Below are 19,517 nucleotides of genomic sequence, written 5' to 3'. Positions count from 1 at the left end.
ACCCCACAGGTCACACCATGTGTCTGAGGGCCTTGTCCAGTCTCTGCTTGAACACTGTCAGGCTTGGGGCCGGGACACCTCCCTGGGGAGCCTGTTCCAGTGTCCACCACCATCTGGGGGAAGAACCTTTTCCTATGTACATGTATGTATTTATATATAATTTTCAGCCATGTTTACATATTGATTTTTATAGGTATATGTTTTATATATGCGCTTCTGTGTGTTTAGGTGGGTAGATGTATACACAGTAAATACATATACACAGATCCATTTAAATGCAACTATGTCCTTACACATGACCATACAGTTTTTACATATCTTCACTATATCACAGAATCACAGAATCACAGAATGTTAGGGATTGGAAGGGACCTCGAAAGATCATCTAGTCCAATCCCCCTGCCGGAGCAGGAACACCTAGGTGAGGTTACACAGGAAGGCGTCCAGGCGGGTTTTGAATGTCTCCAGAGAAGGAGACTCCACAACCTCCCTGGGCAGCCTGTTCCAGTGCTCTGGCACCCTCACCGAGAAGAAGTTTCTTCCCATATTTAAGTGGAACCTCTTGTGTTCCAGTTTGCATCCATTGCCCCTTGTCCTGTCACTGGTTGTCACCGAGAAGAGCCTGGCTCCATCCTCATGATACTCACCCTTTATATATTTATGAACATTAATGAGGTCACCCCTCAGTCTCCTCTTCCCCAAACCAAGGAGACCCAGCTCCCTCAGCCTTTCCTCATAAGGGAGATGCTCCACTCCCTTCATCATCTTTGTGGCCCTGCGCTGGACTCTCTCCAGCAGTTCCCTGTCCTTCTTGAACTGAGGGGCCCAGAACTGGACACAATATTCCAGATGCATACACACTATGTAAACGTGCACTAAACTCCTAAGTACGAGGGTATGTAATTTTCTAGCCGTGTGAGCGATGACACACGCATACATTCGTGTAGGTGTGCAATACCCTCCCGCGCTGGTGCCTCTGAGCGCACCCACCCGCCACCCGCGGGCGCCGCTGCCCCCGCCCCCACCCCGCTTCGCCGCCAGGGCCGCGCCCGCGTTGCCCGCGCTGCCGCAGCGCGGGGCGGAGCGGAGCGGAGCGGGACGGCGCTGCGGGACGGGGCCCCGCCGCCTGCCGGCCGCCGCCCCGCCCCCGCGCCGCCGAGGCCCGCAGCGGCGGTGCCGCAAGGCGCGTAGGCAGCGCGGGGCGCGCGGCGCGGCGGGGGCTGCGGCAGGGGCGCCCCGAGCGGCCCCTCTCCCCTCGCCGGAGCCGGGCGGCGCCGAACAAAGGGCCGGAGCGCGGTTCCGCCGCTGCGGGAGGGCGCGGGCGCTGGGGCTGCCCCTGCCGGCTTGTCCCCCCCGCCCCGGGGGGAGGCGCCCGGCGCGGCGCGGGGACCGGCCCGCGGGGGAGCCGGCCGGGATTGGCTCGGCCCGGTGCGAGCCGAAGGTGCTGGGGGAAGCCATCTGCAGCGCAGGCCATTCCGCCCGCTGTGCGTGTGGGGGGGAGGGGGGCTCTCCCTTGCGGGTGGTTTGGGTTCTGTTCTTTTTTTTGTTCTTTTTTTTTTTTTTTTTTTTTCCACGGGATCATGGCCACGGCAGCGGGGCCGTGATGTCCCCGGGAGCAGCCCCACTGCTGCAATGCTGCCCGCAGCAGCCTTAGCGAGGGGAGGCGTTTGAGCGGCGGCCGGCAGCCGCGCACCCTCCCCGCGGCGGCACCGCCGCCTTTCTCTTCCCGCCGCCCGCGCCCCGTGCGCCCTGACCGGCGGGAAAGGGGCTTCGCCGGCCGCCCAGGGCACCCCCTCCCGCCCGCAAGCAGCAAATCCGCCGAGCAGGGCTTTAAATTAATAATACCAATACCTCACCAAGCCATAAAGGCGAGAGGGAGAGCAGAGCCGCGTACAACATGGCCACTCTGCTGCGGAAAATCGGGCTGATCCGGCTGCACAACCGGGACACGGAGGACCCCAAGCACCACCACCGCAGCAGCAGCAGCCAGCAGGGCTCCTCGCTCAGGGGCAGGGGCAACCAGAAGAACAGCAGCAACAAGCCGCAGCCGCAGGGCCCCCCCGGTGGCGGCGGCGGCTGCAGCAGCAGCAGCAGCGAGAGCAGCCCCGGGGGCCATAAGAACAAGAAGGCGCCGGAGTTCGCCAAGCAGCCCCCGCAGCCGCGGTCGGGCGGCGGCAGGGAGAAGCCGCGGGAGGCGGCCAGGGAGCCCGGCGCCGGTAAAGAGGCGGCGCAGCGGCCCGGCCCCGGTCCCGGCTCCGGGTGCGGGTCGGGGCCGGCGCCGCTGGTGCCGCTGCCGTCGGGGTCGGGGCCGCTGGCGCCCGCGGGCCGGCAGCAGCACTGCACGCAGGTGCGGACCCGGCGGCTGATGAAGGAGCTGCAGGACATCGCGCGGCTCAGCGACCGCTTCATCTCGGTGGAGCTGGTGGACGAGAGCCTCTTCGACTGGAACGTGAAGCTGCACCAGGTGGACAAGGACTCGGTGCTGTGGCAGGACATGAAGGAGACCAACACGGAGTACATCCTGCTCAACCTCACCTTCCCCGACAACTTCCCCTTCTCGCCGCCTTTCATGAGGGTGCTTAGCCCCCGCCTGGAGAACGGCTACGTCCTCGACGGCGGAGCCATCTGCATGGAGCTGCTCACCCCCCGGGGCTGGTCCAGCGCCTACACCGTGGAGGCTGTCATGAGGCAGTTTGCGGCCAGCTTGGTCAAGGGGCAGGTAGGGGGTTCGCGGGCTCACACTCTGCGCGCGTGTGGCGGGGGGGTGTGTGTCTGTGTGCGTGTTGGGATGGGAACCCCAAAGGGCAACGGGTCAAGCCAAGCCTGTGGCTGACCTCGACCAGGCCTGCGTGACAGGTGCCCCGCGAGGAGCTGGCATCACTGGTGAGAAGGAGGCAGGGACACGTGTGTTTTACTCTGAGGTCCCTTCTCAGGCAGGTGCAAAAGAGGTACGAGGCAGCTGGGAGGGGCAAGGAGCACATGCGTCCATCGTGTCCTCCCGCGTGTCTTTTGTCCCTGTGCTTGGCTCTGCTGCATGTGGCACCGGGACATCGTGCCCGTTGCCCCACAGCCAAAGGGGCTCTTCAGGCTCCAGTGAGGTTTGGGATTCCAGTCCTGTGCCTCCTGCCCTTCACCAACTAGTCAGCCGTACTTGCCGGTCTGCTGCTGGCGTAGGGCAAGATGCTGGAGCTGCAGCCCCCAGGTCTTTGTCTGGTGCTGTCCTGCGTAGCATCCCTCGGGGGAGAAGAGGCAACCCCCGTGCTCCCAGCTTTGGGTCTTGGCACACAGGACAGAGGTGTGGCGTGGGGTCACATCTGGAATTGCGGCCTGAGCTGCCGACAAAGTTGTGCCAGTTTAAAATCTCCCTGCATGAAAGGAACAAGTAATTTTGGGCCCGTATTGCAGGTACAGCAGCAGGATGGTTCCTGCTGGCTCTCCTCTCTGGAGGAGCCCTGGGCAGAGGATCTCGTCTGAGCTGAAAGCCTTTTTTGCTTTTTTTTTTTTCTTTCTCTCCTGCAGAATATGCTTAGAAGTATTTCATGTCATTTTTAATAAATGGGTAGATGTTGCTGGTGGAACGCATGGCCAGTCCTTTATGGTTATTGTAGTGGGTAATATCGACATGGCTGTGACAGGGTGATTTTCCTGTTCACTTCATTAATGCCCTTGAACCCCAGGGACATGCACATCTGTCGGTAAATGATGCTAAGTAACTTCTTAAATTCATATCTTGGCAATAGGAGGGGGGAAGACTAAATAGTACCATATTTTTCATTTGCTTAAAAATGAGGTTACTCCTGTTTGCCTCTATGGAACTGCTTGCATGAGCAGAAGTAAAAGCTTGGTTTCTCTTAAGACTGAAAATTAACTTTGATTATTTAATGGACTCTTCTGTAAGTGGCTTTTCCTCCTTTCTCTCTGTTTGGTTTGGGCCTACTGCTCCCTTTTTTAGTCAGTATTTTTCTCTGCACTTCATTTGAAGAGGTCAAATTTCCGAGGTCACCTTGGGATATAAAAAACATCTACCAGAAAAAGAGAGCCTTAATTTACATTGAGCCTGAGGTGTGTTGAAGTTCTATAGCTACTCTTACCACTTCTGACTATTTGTTAACCCACCTCTTTGTATAGAGACCATAGTTCTTGTTATTTTAAACAAGAATTTAGAAAGACAATGATAAATTCTCTCTTTTTATAATAATAATTCAGCATTTTTCTGTAGTATTGAATGTTGGATGTAAAATGGTTAAATTAAGATTTACTGGGGTCATAAAATGGCTCAGTGAAGAAAAGCACTAAATTGTTTTACTAGTAATAAATATTAAGCTAGATAATCTGACCATTTTCTTCCCTAAACCACTTAAGAGATTTCCAGAAAGCAGTAGTAATTTCTGATAAGAGGATGTTTATGTATGCATCATTAATAAACACATTAAAAATGCAAGAGTTTCAACAAGAGTCTTCCAGAAGTTTATGAAGTTAATTATAGAAAAAGAGAATGCGTGTGGGACAAAAAAAAAAAAAAAAGGCAGAACTAAATTGCTTCCAGTAACTTAGTAGTTAAGTAGGTGTAATGTGCACGTTTCAGGGTCTTAGATCATTCATTCCAAATGGAAAGTTTAATAGGTAATATGACAATAAATTCAATTTCTGGGTTACAGGGGTGTAGCCTGTGATGAGTTGCCAGCCTGTCATCCCGGCCGGGCTCTGTGTCATGGGAGCCACGTTTCTGTAATTGCACTCCCCTCGTTATGTAATCTCGACTCCATTGCATAATAGAGCTCAAAATACAACAGGCGCTCCCCTATCCCAGTTTCATTTTTCAGTTTACAGGTAATCTACTTTTGACCTTTTTTTTTTTTTTTTTCAAATGGGAATAGAGCCGCCGGAGCATTGAGAGCTGAGGCGCCGCATTTCCCGGAGCTGTGGGGCTGGTTTTGGGTAGCTCTTGCTGTGCTGTGGGTCATCTCAGTGCCTGCAAGGAGGTGTCCTGAACGGTGATGGCTTGCACCAGGTTAATTGTCTAATTCCTGTAAGCAACCTGCACTCTGCAATAGCATGAAATATTCAGCACGCTTGCTATTAATCAGAAAGGCTGGAAGGGTGAGGTTGGTTCTCCACCGCCTCAAAACATGAGCAAATGGCAGCAGCCGTGATGCCGAGCGGGAGATCCGGCGCTGCCGGTGGGTAGTCGGGGGCTTCCAGAGAAATGTCTCTGGTTCGCAGCGCCGTGATTTACCGTGACATCACCGTGAGTCCTGGAGGCTGTGACGCACCCGAGAGCGAGCGCCTGGCTGGTGTGGGCGACGGGGTGGGCAGGACCGAGCGTCCCGCCAGCGTACGTGCCTCCTTTTGGCAATTCGAGTGGTAAAACCGAGGTGGCTGATTTCATTCAGCGTTTCTCATCGGTCCCGTTTTGCTGGGTGAACCGTGATGCTGCCGTTCTCTGCCAGTTCTTCAGGGGGGAACGCGGCACTTTCTCGGTCTGTTGTTTTGTCAGAGCTAATAGTAACCTGTGAATATATATATAACCTTCATTTTTATGACAAAGTGACCAAAAAGCAGACTAACATCGAAAATACATTCTCAGGCAGTCAAGACTCTTGACAAATTCAGATTTTTTTTTTTAATTAATTTCACAGACCTTTTAGCAGAGTAAAAGAAAAATGGAGAGGAGTCATTCTGACATCTCACAGGTGAAACGTTTGAGTCGGGAGTTACGTCCATAAGGTGACTTGAGTGTGCAACACAGAAATTAAGAGGTAGCACTTTTCTGTTACTTTTCGGCATTGCCCTTTTACGCAGGGAAACCTGGGTCCAGGCTCCCAAACCGGAGCATGCCTCTCAGAGGCTGGATTTCAAAGCGGGGTGGCTGTTTCTCCAGATTTCACCAAGCAGGAACCATATGCCTCAGGTGACCTTGCCTGAGAGATGTCCTACCTTATGGGATGCATACCCTTGCTTCCTGTGTCAAATCTAGTATTGCACTTTTAGATCTTTTTAAAGTTTAAAATGGAAGAGAGACAATTTCTGTTTGAATTAAACAATAGTCCCAAACTGTGTGTTGGTTTTTTGGGCTTTTTTTTCCCCATTTTCAAGAAAAAAAATGTTAATTAACAAACAAGTCGGGGTTTGTTTGGTTGGTTGCTTCAGCTATTCAGCTGAGAAAATCCATTATTCACACAGCCCTAGTCAGTATCTTAAGGGGAATTCTCAGTACATCAAAGGCCCAGGACTGTTTATCTGTCTGGGATCTAGAATCTTATTTTTAAAAAAACTTGGTGTTCTCCTTAACTCAACTGTAGCCTTGGTTTTAAGGAATTACTTTGTACTTGCTTCCTGCACAATCAGCTGGTCACTGGCTCCCGTCATCATGGGGGAAAGCTTGGCCCTGCCAAACTGGCGAAATGGTAGGTAGCTGTGATTTGGGGTGCCAGCCAAGGAGGTGAGGTGATGCTAACGAAATAATGTAAATACCCATTGTTGGTTCTCCTGGAGGCAACTGTTCAACATGCTCGTCTAGACAAAGCGTGCCCTGTCTGTCTGTCTATCCAGGCTGTGGGAGTGGCCCGCTGAGCGTTACTCCCTCTGAGCAGCACCTGTTAAAAGGGTTAATTGATAAATTAAGAGGCAGAGATTTTAAAATGTTAATAGCTGAAGGAAGGAAGGGGGCACACCGTGGGTGGTAGGAGCGCGATGGAACAGCGGGAGGTCCATCGTGGCTCTCCCGAGGGACGCACACGGCTGGGGCCTGTGCCCTTGTGTCAGGGAGGAGCCGTCTCCCTCGTCTAAACACCGCGGATGACGTGGTCCCAAATGGAAAGGAGCAGGCTTTATCCAAAAGTAGAAGAGGATTTTGTGTACTGTAACGGACGTGTCGTTTCCCACCAGAGAATAACAATTTGACGCTGTTTTGGGAGATGTTTAAGAGAGGACAAAGCTATGTGTGCCAATGTCCAAATAATGCATCAAGATTTTTTTTTTTTGAGAACAACTAATACAACTGCACGTGATGCCTCAAGGACTTTGGGTTTCAGCTTGGAATAGTGTTGACCAGTAGCAGCATCGTCCTCCTTTTCATGAGTCCCTCAGTCTCTCTGTGGAGGCTGGGACAGGACCGCCAGCCAAAGGCAGCTCTCAGGTAACTGCCGATTCTGCAGATTATGTCACGGAAAAAGTTCTTCATTTTGAGGAGAATACTCCCTTACTCCTCCAGTGAATAGAAGGAGCATAAAAATTTTGTCAGGACGTAATAAAATAGGAATGGGGAACCCGTAGTTGCGAGTAGTCTTGCTGTCCTGGGCTTCTGTATAATGATTTAAATCCAAACCAAAATATAACTTGTAATTAAGGTTTCATTTTCTACAGCAAAATTTCCTGAATTCAAGTAAAAGTTGCTGGTACATAGCACTTTCATCCCTCCTATTGTAATATTAGAAATACCTCAGTGGAATCCCATTAGTTTGCTTCAAGAGGTATGTGCTGACTTCTACCGGATTGAAACAGAAGAAATTGGCTTATTTTATGAAAACCAGATACAGAAGGTAGCAGTTAATCATAGTTTAAATTACTCCTTCTTCATCCTTTCAAACGAAAGTATGAGTGAGCAGATGGGACTTGCATGGTGTCCAGGAGGTCAGCAGACTCCAGGTCTTTCAAATATGTATAGCAGAAATTAATTGCAAATCCATGGGTTTTCGTACTCCAGATGCCGGGTTTGAGGACTGTAGCCATGAATAAAGCACCTAATCTCAAAGACTGCAGAAATGTATAGAGAACACTGTGGTCTCTGAATTATTTGTAGCCATTGTATCGTATTAGGGCCTTGAAAAAATAAAACTGGCTTGCTTTTTGCTTCGATTAGTTGCCTGAGCAAATGATGCCAGTTACCATAAAGGGAAGAAATGTTACTTTAGGTCCATGGTTGAAAAACACGTCATCTCATATACAAAGATTACAGATGAGACAAAGAATGTATTATGTGGCTTGTTCCCCATGAAAGGTACAAATGCTGGGCCAAAGAGGTAACAAAGAATGTTGTTTAGCTGCAGACAAAAATCACATATATTTGCCTTATAAGATTTCTCTTTTATTGCAATTGCGAAACCCAGGATTTTCAAGCTGAAGTTTTAAGTGGGAGCACATACATTTTCTATGTTGAGATGCTGGGACTGATGAATGGGCTGGAAAAAACATTGTTCATGTGTACTCTGATATATTGCTGTTCTGACTATCCACTATTATTATGCAAATATATTCTGCTGAAAGGAATGAAGACAGGGATTCCAGCTCATTGTATTAGGAGGCTGTTTTAATTCTTTTAAAAAGCAGGGGGATCATAATCTCCATTTTACCCCTTCAAAGCATAAAAAGGAAAATTTTAAAATATTTTCCGCTATTATGCTTAGTGTTAAAATAGTCATCAAATAAGGTAAATCACTAAATTGTAACAAACTGCTTATTTTAAAACATGCTTTTATGGCAGGTAGAACTAATTCTTCCTGGCAATACCTGACTGATTTCCTAAATAAGAATTTAAAAGAATTGCTGCTTTGGATCATAGGAAAACTGAATTTGCTCGAAAAGCAAGATTCTTCTTCCCTGATTTATAAAAGAAGTCCTCGTTTTCTTCAGTGGAAGTGTTCCGGTAGAGAGAACTGTATAGCATTTGGGTGTTTTGTCAGATACTTTGTTGAAGAACTGTATTTTTTCAGATGCAAAAAGCTTAGTCCCAAGGGGTGACATGTCCTCCTGGGGGAATAACCTAAATGACCCACTTTCTATTGTGAGGAAGATTTACTCTTCCTTATACAGACTAGCCTTTAAAATATGCAGATTTCCTGGCATCTACACAATGCCCAGGGATTTCCGTGCATGACCAGACACTTCTGTATCTAAGTAATTCTGATCCTCGTATCATGGGAGTCTTATTGCCAGGTGTGATCCAAGGCACATCCCCCAAGTGGGGCATCTGCTCTCACGAAGTGGGGCGTTGGTTAAATAAGGTAATATTAGCTGCATTTCTTTTTCCCATCTAAGCTCCTTCGGGCTGATGAGAGACAATATTGGCATATTCAGTCTTTAACATGCAGCCTCCAGTTTACAAATTATCTTCTCCTGTAACTGTCAGAAAAGGTAACGCTGACATGAGGCACGAAGGAAGACGGGAGGATGGAAGGATTGCCAGGTGCAATTACTCTGTATTTAAACAGTGAGAACTGCAGGGACTGCAGTGATTATGCTGTCTGAATGGCTCAAAATATATGTTAAATTTAACGTGCGCAGGATCTGGTTGTCTCGCTTGTAAATGGAATACCAGGTTTCTGTTAAGTATCATAGAATTTTTTTGAAAGCATGTGGCCTGGGGCTGGTCTGACACCCGGTTCAGCCCTGTTCCACAGAGTCATTTCTAGAGGATGCTGAGCACCCCACAGCATTGGTCTTTGACTCTGGCTGGAAATGGTGGCAATTGAGTAGATCCTGGAAGTTGCCGGACAAGCTGCATGGGAAGGTGATGGTTCTGTTACCTAACCCGTCTGGCAGTGAAACAAACCAGCGCTGCATTGGGAACTGGAAAAGCATAAGCCAGGGAGAAACGTAGGTGTGCTTTGATGAAAATGAATTTGCAGTCCTTATTGGTCTGCATGAAGCAGGTAACCGGGCACCACACTTAAGACATTTTTATCTGCTTCCTGATTTTGTGCATGTTGTTGAAACTGATGATCCTCATTGATTTAATCCTCTTCTGTGCACGCTCTCCAGAACCCCTGGAGCTTCTGCAGGGACTCCTTCATAGAGTTACAAATCAGTCACAGTCCCAAATCTATACTTGAAGATGAGTGAAAGTAAACCTGAGGAAGGAAGAGTAAGCCTGCATTATGAAATGTCCTGGAGCTCAGATGCTTCTCATAGCCAGGCTTTATGAGCTGTGGAATGACTAGATATTTCTCCTGTTTCTGGGTTTGCCTTACAAATGGTAACAACTCCCCAGATGCAGTAAGAAGTGTAAGGCTTATTTGCGTAATATATGCCCATTAAAAAACCTGAAACATCACAAAGCAGAGGAAATTTGTTACTGATTTTTCAAATTTTCTGTGAATTTCTGTAAATGTCAAATTTTCTACAAATTTGCCAATATTATTTCTATTGAAATATACCTAGTATTGAAGTGTTCTGTAATTATTGGGGGGGAGGTTATTTCACGGTTAGAACACTTAGGCTGAGGACAAGTCATCCGAGTTTAGCCTTCAGGTTTTGCCACTGACTTCAGTTGCAGTCATGGGCAAGTCATACAACTTCACTATATTCCTCTTTCCCACCTGTAAAGTACAGATAACCTTCTTTCCAAAGGTCATTTGAGGACATGTACTTAAAGCACTCAGAAGTGGGGGTTCTATCAGTAGGTATCCATTTGCATCAGTATGAAGCATGTCGTAGTGAAGAGATTGACACATTTGTATAAATAGCAGGGGAAAAAAGCGCATTGGCTTGTGACTCCAATCTTACTGAATTTGGCCGTAACTCAATTAAACGTTCGCAGAGGTAGTCTGCTTTTTACTCCTGTTTGTTGGGGGTTTTTTTAGCATGGTGGAACTTGGGAAATGTGGAGATAAACATTGTTGTCTGGGCTGTAGCTCCTTCGTCTTTAGAACCTGTCGCAAAGAATGAATTGCTTTGCTTTGGTTGGGTTTACACCCATGGCTGTGTTTAACTTGGGTAACGTCAGGTGCCTGATGTAGAGGACCTGTGGGCTGATGCAAGGAGGGGCTGTCTTGCTCCCAGCCTTTTCACCTGGACTTACTTGCCCTCAGTAGCTCTGCTGTACCTGGTTCCACAGAGAGGGAGCCCAGGGAGCTCGGCAGAAGACTAGGAGAGAAAACGACCCTTCATCATCTAGACTAGCAGGTGCCTGTTTGATGGCAGGGGACGGGGACTATCTCTTTTGATGGAAACCCACTGTGTTGTAAGGCGGCACGTTCAGCCCTGGAGGTCGTAGAGGCACCTTCCAAGAATGTGGTTGGCTGTCAAAAAAAAAAGGGAAAGGTGAGGAAGAGCAGCGCAGTACTCTGTGGCTGTCAAACAGGGATTGGGACTGTAAGTGTTCATATTGATTAAGAGCTACTTGCACCAGGCTGAACATAGACAAGTGAGCGTTAATAATTACTCAGCTGGAACTTAGATTTCTTTTTCCTGGACAAAGAACGGCCACACTCCCAGAAGGAACAATTTATAGGACGCTTTAAAGCCGGAACTTGCTGGGTTTACCCTTCTTTGTATGGATTATTCTTAAAAAGAAGACCAAAAAAGACATGGAAATATTGCTTCAGAAATAACACATTTGCAGGAAAACATCCAATTTTTAATTCACTTACGCTGCAACATTAACAGTAATTGTCTGCGTCGTTTTCTATACTACTTTGTTTTAGCTACAGCTAATAATTACATATAGTGCAATATAGATTCTGTGCAGTTTTGAGGCATGATTGATTAACTCTGCCTCATCACTACATGAAGGAAAAAAATTACAAACCATGTAACTGGGAGGAGAGGCTGTGTATATTGCACTCTAGCAATGATATTGTGACACATCGCAATCATTGTGCTGAGAGCATGACAGTAGCTCACTTCAGCGTTGCTATCCTTTTGAATGCTTCCCTACAGCCAGTGGAAATATTTTTCTCTGAAAACTTGTTTAATAAGACCGGTTCAGGCTTAAGCACTGTACTTCTCTGTTATTTATCAGAAAATATTTGAGTATGTTTGCATAGTATGCAGCTTTGAACAGTTGGGGCCCAAAGCCATTAGTCATTGGCACATTAGCGGAACACGTTATGTACTGGAGACTCATAGTGTGCTCCACCTCTTAGAAAATCCACAGGTTTTGCATCATCCATGGAGAAGCCTGGGACAACAGACTTGGAGAATGGGTATATCCTTGTGGGTCTCCTTCCTGTCCTTGGAGGGGTCACCACGGATGCAGTGGGTGGCACAGTGACTTCCTACAGTCTTTTGTTTACCTCTCTAAACCTCTGCTTGTTTTCCGCCTCTTTACATTTACCTCGAAGTGGGTTACTAGAGCCTGCTGTAGAGATCTCGTAAGAGATGGAGAAAATTAAATCGTACCCATGCACCCTTGTGCTGGCTTAAATGATGGGCCACATTTAGCCCCATGCGAGGAAGGCAGGTATGATTTGCCTTTGGAAGACCAACCCAGAGTTATTTGCATATCCAGGATTAATGAAAGGAACGCAGGGCTGAGGAGTTTGCATTGAGACAAATGCTAACAACCTGAAGGCTTGCCTGCTTCTATTAGCTGTGTACTGTTTGCGATGAATACAACTTTTTGTTAACCAGGCCAGGAAAAAAGTCTGGATGTGCCTGAAGGGTTTGCTGTGGCATCTCAGAGACGTGTAGTGCAGGGGCTTACACTGTTTCCAGAACAACCTCAGTCCTGTAAGGGCTGATGACTGCATGCAATAAATCTCTGAAAATGTAGGACCTAGTAACACAGGGACTTTCATCAGGAGAGAACTGAGCACAACCTTGAAGGATTCAGGACCTGGCTACGCAGTGCTACAGCTGACCCGTGTTGGCAGTTCAGCTCCAAGTGTCTGAATTGGACTTGGAGACCTACTTGGAGACCTTCCAGCCAGCAATTGGTGATTGTATGATCCTGTGAAGGGCCAGCCACCATTATGTAGTCCTGTCCTTCCAGGTACGGCCCACAAGCACACCTGACGCTGTGTGCTATGCCAGAACTGTTGGGTTTTGGTCTGGGACCTACCATAGCTGGTATGAGAGAGATAAATCCCTTCATCACTGCCAGAGAAATCTGCTTGAGGCCATACTGATTCTGGAAATACCAGGACTGTTTTTCATAACACACAGGCGAGACGTGGGCAGATTCATGGTTGTCGTGGGATTACAGGGCTAAAGAGCTTCAGGCTTCGTATTTGGTATCTCTCTGTGTGACTTAACTCTGCCTTCGGACCACTTCATGTTACGGTGTTGTCAGGGAAGAAAAGATGTGGCACGTTGCTGATAATGACACTGAAGGACTTTAAAGAGCTACTAGATGTTGAGTTTAATGTTTTTGAGGATGTGCCTCCGTGTCACACAGCGCTCTTGAGGGGAGGACATGCAAACGCATTCATGATTGTGGAAAAACGCGGAGACCACTGCAGCATCACCGAGAAGCAGAAAAGCTCCCAGATTTGCCCAGAGTGGCCTGTCAATGTGGGTGCCGATCACATGTGAGATTTACTTCAGGTCTTTTGCTGAATGTGGCGGCGGGGAGCAGTCCCAAGTAAGGCCAGGTGTCCTGAGAAGGCCACCCGCAGCAGACAGCTCCAGGAGGCCTTTCTCCTAGCAGTTATCAGGGCTGTAGACTGGATCCTTATCGAGTGTTTGTTCAGACTCATTAGTTTGATTAACAGATGAGTGGCGTGCGATTGCCCACCGCAGGGGCACAAGCGGGGTGCAGGCCGAGTGTAGCCCGTGTCCCCCTGCATTTCAGCGTGGCTGTGCAAAACAGCTGGATGCTGTGGCATTGCCTTCACCTTTCCTATGTTTCTAGCTTGGTAAAATTATATCTTGATAAGTAACGTGAAGTCACAGCAGATGGCAAAATCTGAAATGTTCTCTCCAGCTCTTTGTTTTAATTAGGTTTTCAGTTATCTCTTTATGAAAAGCACTCTGCGAGTGTTTGAAAGTATTGCAAGTATTTAAATGAGCTCCCAGTATGACTTCTCAGAGCTAAACTCGACACTAACATCTTTATGAAAGGCTTTATTGGGTGTTCTCTGTTGTTTTTAATCTTCTGTGGAATGTTTTGATCTTGTTCAGATATTGGTTTGATATCTTCTATGGATTTGGTGCTGGACACACCAGAACATTGGCTGTGCAAATGACCTATATTCCTTACCACAGCAGTACTGACGTGCGTGGTTTAGAGATCGGTACAGATGCAGTTGTGCGCAACTGAGCTACGGCCAGCGCTGTATTTGCCTACTGTATTTACCATATTTATCCTGCTTACAGAATGCAGTAGCTCATAGTCTCCTGACCAGAGTTAAAATGACTGCATGTTCAAGTAGCAGTCTGAAAATAAACTGTAGTGAGAGCTGGTAACGGTGCTTGTTAAAATGTTTGATGCTTTCCTTTAGAGTTGCTTGCAAAATGCCATTTTTTGGTTAAACTTGGGAAGAGTTTTGCGGGAATGCCAAAAAGGTAAAAATCATTAAGACAGTAGATATGACTCAAGTATAGACACAAAAGCATCTTGAGTGTGTTGACTGAAATTCCACCCTTCTTTCTTTTTACCTCAGATTTACTTGAGGCACCAAAAAGGGAAACTTTCAGTCCAGGAGGTTAAATTTTATTGAAATTATAAACACCTGGCAGGATATTAGTTAATAAGAGACAGTGCTGACCATGCCACCCATAGTTTCTGTATAAACATAGAGATACATGGACTACAGTGGGGTAGAATTATCTGTTCTTTGATGACGCAGTTTACATAGAACCTGCATATGGTACCAGAATGCATTTTAGAAGTGGATCTAATGATACTTTAATAACAAAGAAGAATGAGAATAAACTAATGGGACGATGCTCATTTCATCTGTTGTGGCTCCAGTAACATTTAAGATGATGTGATGATATTTACAGCGTTACTGCAACACCAAAGAATTCTTATTATCCCTGCTCGAAAGCAGTAAGTAGCTGACACTAAACATGAGTGATAGCTGTTCTCAATGCAAAGGCCCTATTTCTATGTATAGATTATTATTAATACCTGGATAAAGCTGCAGAAGACATGGATCACAATTCACAAAGGTATCACACAATTCAGAAAGGTATCAAAGCCTTAAGTGATAAAAAAATCCCGTGTATAAAACAAGACATGGCAAATAGACAATCCAGAAATTAAATAGTGGAGTAAGTTTATATTTACTTTCAAAAATATTTAATTGGTGAGATTTTTGAGGACAGCATATCTTGTGCTGATTTCATCTTCTGTTGCACTTTGCTGTATCTTTCCCTATGTTTCTCTAAGTTTGCTTCCAACAAAAGCTCAGATTAGGAAGAAAATACAAAACATGTTTTGTAACAGCAAAAATACGTAAGGTAATTAGTTAGTGAGATTTAAAAAATGTTACTCAGTTTTATTTAAGTATTCCTTTTGTCAAAACTAAAAAGGAATAATTTTTAAGAAAATTTACTAGTAGGGTTAAATTGAGTACCATTCAGATCATCCTTATTTGGGAAATATTAATTGCCAAATTAGTATGCAGATGGCAAGGGTGTCTTGCTGTTCAGTCTATCAAGGGGTATTTAAAGAGGAAAAACATCGCCATTCTGTAAATGGTGACTAGGGAGAAAGGCGAGGAAAAGCCTCGAAAGGTAAAAAAGCTATTTTTGTGAAAACCAAATGGGTATAAATTGTCTGTGAGTAAATCAAGGTGGGAATTAGAGGCTGTTCTTAATCTTTAGTTAAGGTAGACTCTGAAAGAGAAGTCAAACCACACAGAAAAACGAGTTATTAAAAAAGGAGTAGGAAACAGCTTTTTTATCTTGTGTGTCCGTAGTGTTGTTATAATAACAGTGGTGCTGAACACAAAAGCATATCTGTGCAATACTGTGACAGCTTTCTAGAATGAAATGATTTGTCCACACTGCAGAGTAATCCTGCCCGTTTTAGTCTGTAAAAATAACTTTGATACTCTGAGGACAGACTTTGCTTTTTCCCCTTTTTTTTTTTCCTTTTTTTCTTTTTTTTTTTTTCCCCTTCCATATACCTGGTTATTTTCTCAGTATGATTTGTTGCATGTGATTACAAAGGACAATTTTTGGTTTAAATTCCAAATTGACAATAAAATACAGGAGTCAAAAGATGCAGCCTGATGCATCATTTTGAGAAAAAAAAAAAATTGAAAAAATGAGAACATAGTAACTTGGTTGTTAATAATTGTAACACTGTAATATGGTATCTGCTCATCAAATACCATTCACTCTTAAAAAGGCTTTCAGTGCAGTTTATCAAAGTTATGAAAATTATTCAACTTGTGACTTTAATAAACTTCTATTTTGTGACAAATCCAATAGGCATAAATATTTTAAAGGGTATTATTGCTGTAGAGTGGAACAGATTTGCAGCTAAATTTCTTTCTTGTGTCTCTGTTAGTTGGTAATTGACATGGACCCATGTGAAAAAGAAGGTAAGCTATTAATAAGTCAGTAAATGTCTCTGTTGCCAAACAAGGATCTGAAATTATATACTGCCTTGCATTTAGAGGTAATATTTAATTACAAAGTAATAAAGATGCAGTATATTTAAATGTGTATATTTTTATCTATTATCAAGCTTGTCGTGAAAGGGTAATAAACAAATCAGGGTGGGTTTTTTTTCGTGTAGGTTTGAAGTGAGTTGGTTTAAAGGTGCTCCTGCCTTTAAGAAATGCCAGAGCTATTAGTTTCTCATGGGTCCGATTAGCAGAAGAAAAACGGAGTGTGTTTGCTGGGATGGATGTATTTTTTCATGGTGTTCTGCGTGAGCAGCGGGAGGCGGGGGCTGAGACACGGGGAGCTCTGAGACATAGCACTCGGAAACTCCCCGCTTTTGTGGTGGTTCCCCAGAGTCACCCACTGCGTGATGTCCACACCTCGGACTGTATTACGAGCACAGCATGAAGATTAATTTGAAAGCTCTTTGTGTCTCCCCAGCCCTGAGCTGGTGCCTCGGCAGCGGCTGCAGCAGCCGCTCTCCTTCTGCACCCACAGCCACTGGAGCGGGGGACGCCAGGGGGGCTGTTACGGAGCTCATTCCTCTCCTGTGGCTGAAAAGGGCCAGGGGGACACCCACAAAACCTGCCTGTCCCCAGGCAGGGCCCTGCCACGCCGAGGTGCCGTTCCTGTGGCGTGTCGCTGTGCTCCGCGCCGTCCCTGTCTGCACCCCTGACCAGGCCAAACGCTTTATGGCAGAGGTCCCTTGGTTTGTTTGCAGGGCTCCCCGTGCCCCAGAAGGGGAGGCGAGCTGGGTGGCACAGCCGCAGCAGCAGCCGCTGGTTGCTGCATGCAGGGCAGGCTGCCAGCACAGGGGCTTGCTGGGAAGAAATAGCCCAGCAGATGTCTTTTTTTTTTTTTTTTTTTTTTTTTTAAACTTCACTGCATATCATTTTTAATCATCTCTAATAATGCATTTGCCTGGCCCAGTTTGGGAACTCCGCTTTCTGGTACCCATGAGTGAATGCCTCTTGGCCTGATGCATTGAAAAGTTAGGCTATGGTTTCCAGCTGCCTGTTCACGTGTTTAATGAAGGTTTTTCTTTTTTCGTTTGGTGCAGGGCCGTATCTGCAGAAAAGCTGGCAAATCAAAAAAATCATTCAGTCGAAAGGAAGCTGAAGCAACATTTAAGAGTTTGGTGAAGACCCATGAAAAATATGGGTGGGTCACCCCACCCGTCTCTGATGGCTGATGTTAGCAACCTGCACTTGACAAAAATGCTGAACAAAAGTACTGTGACATCTCCTCAGTGCTGTACACCGCCCATCCTTTTCTACTTCAGCTTCAGTTACATACCATGAATGTCAAGGAGACATCTAAGTTATTTATGAACAGATATGTTTACAGAGGGAGAGAAAAAAAAAATGCTGTGTAGGATTATATTTCAAGACTGGAGAATGGTCATCATTGAAGTCACTTGAGCGGATGCTGAGATTGTGTCATTTGCCCCCATACAGCCCACATTGTCTTCAGCTTCTTTCCATGACAGCAGCACCAAACAGCAGTACTGGAAAGTCTATCCATAGCTGCTCAGTTCATTTAAATGTAAATGAAACAGTTAATATTTAATAGGGAAGCAGTGCATTGCAGGTACATGTTTGCTGTGCTGTTTATCTTCGTCTCCTAGCAGGTCAACATAACTTGAAGATTTGTCTTTATGTGGAACTGTGGTCTGCTGTGACTAAATTTAGACCTCATTTGTGCTCTATATATGACCTTTAATTCATAAACGAAACCAGAATTCAAATGCTGAAAGGTCCTAGTGTTGATAAATTAAGTGGAATCACCCAACAGGTTACAATGTGCTATCTATGCTGATATTGTGGTGTGCTGTTCAGAAATAAACCAGTGCAGTTAGCTGAAGGTTAGGTGGTTTTTTCAAACGCATCCATGCCAGGGCTCAGAGTGGTTGGTGGCAGCAGAACCATTATTACCCTGCTGGTACCTTCTGCAGTAGCATGTGGCCTCTCAGTTCTTCAAAATGGCAAAACAAATGAATGGAAATGGACAAAGCAACCTTAAAAATTATCTGCTTAATTTTAAAATGATATGCCAGTACAGAGTAAACATTTTCAAGGCAAATGGAACATGGTTTGTAAGATGATTTGCATGACTGGAATTTTCTTTTATATTTTCATTCAATAGACATTGTATGTACTTAGAGCCCAGTATCTGAGAAAACCCACTGATGTATATAAATGTCCTATTATTTAATCATTAAGATTTAAGTTTTCTGGTAAACAAATTGAAAAACCTTTCTAAGGGACTCCATAAAAGCTGAAGGTGATGTTTAGAATGGTATTAAAAAAGCATTAAAATTGTGGATTCCGAATGGAAGATCGTATTGGACACATGCTGAATAAAATCACCAGTATCATTTCTGTTGCCTCAGGAATTCAATCATTTTGACCAGTTCTTGTATTCAAAGTAATATGTTTTCTATTGTGAAAATCTAGGCACACTATAGGTGTATCTATTGTGGCAATATTTTAATTGAAAGCAGGACAGAGTAATTTGGAGGGGGGAAAAATGTGTGTTTGTAAACATTTTCCATTATATGGCTAACACAAGGCCAAGTTGAAAGGGTTGACCAGTTTGTGTTACAGCAACAGGGGACACTGTACAAAGAGTTTTGGGGTTTGGAGTTTGATTGAAACTACTCACAGTGGAGAAGAACAAAAGGCTAACAAAGGACAAAGGAGTTCACACTCAAGTGAAGAAGCAGCAGAGCAGATATTAATGCAAAACCACTGCTCAGTTGCTTTGCCAGGGTAGCAGTTTGTCAGCTAGATAGGGAGAAAAGCGATCAAAGCCTTCACCAAAAAGGTTATGCAGGTCAGAGCCACTCCGTGTCATGGACATAGCTGGTTTCTGACACTTCTCATCTCCATCAGCTGCCTCTTCTCTTCCTCCTCTGACCATTTGTGGTACCCACCTGGTGTGCCTTATCTCAGTTACAAATGGAAATGCTTCATACCACAAATCTGTGCAGATCTTGCTGTGATTTATCTCACCCTGCTTTATACTTGGAGATGATGCTGTAATTCAGTGTATATTTACTTTTCCCCTCAAAAGTGAGGAATAACATTTCAAGTAATTTATTTACTCAGTTTCATAAACATTTTTTGCTATCCTTTATGAAAGAGGAAGCTAGTATGTTTAGTTAGGCATCAAATAATTTGCAATCCCTCGTGGGACTCTCTGAGAACATGCAGAGAGATCTAGCACTGGAAAGC

The 19,517-nt window shown here is 45.5% G+C and overlaps 1 protein-coding gene across 1 annotated transcript; it reads left to right on the top strand.

Moving 5' to 3' along the window:
• Positions 1–1,088: 1,088 nt before the first annotated feature.
• Positions 1,089–18,662, top strand: UBE2QL1 (ubiquitin conjugating enzyme E2 QL1). Its single transcript, XM_065629989.1, has 2 exons — positions 1,089–2,719; positions 17,342–18,662. The coding sequence occupies exons 1-2, from the start codon at positions 1,898–1,900 to the stop codon at positions 17,471–17,473; spliced, it is 954 nt and encodes a 317-aa protein (XP_065486061.1). The 5' UTR covers positions 1,089–1,897; the 3' UTR covers positions 17,474–18,662.
• Positions 18,663–19,517: the final 855 nt, after the last annotated feature.

The sequence above is a fragment of the Caloenas nicobarica genome, chromosome 2, assembly GCF_036013445.1.
Source record: "Caloenas nicobarica isolate bCalNic1 chromosome 2, bCalNic1.hap1, whole genome shotgun sequence".
Classification (NCBI taxonomy): domain Eukaryota; kingdom Metazoa; phylum Chordata; class Aves; order Columbiformes; family Columbidae; genus Caloenas; species Caloenas nicobarica.
Note: the sequence above shows the minus strand (reverse complement) of the source record. Positions and strands in the feature narration are given on the sequence as shown.

Bases quoted from the DNA above. Each gene is read 5' to 3' on its own strand.
- UBE2QL1 (XM_065629989.1), top strand. From the start codon at position 1,898: ATGGCCACTCTGCTGCGGAAAATCGGGCTGATCCGGCTGCACAACCGG. The intron at 2,720-17,341 runs GTAGGGGGTTCG...CGTTTGGTGCAG, and splicing joins CCAGCTTGGTCAAGGGGCAG to GGCCGTATCTGCAGAAAAGC.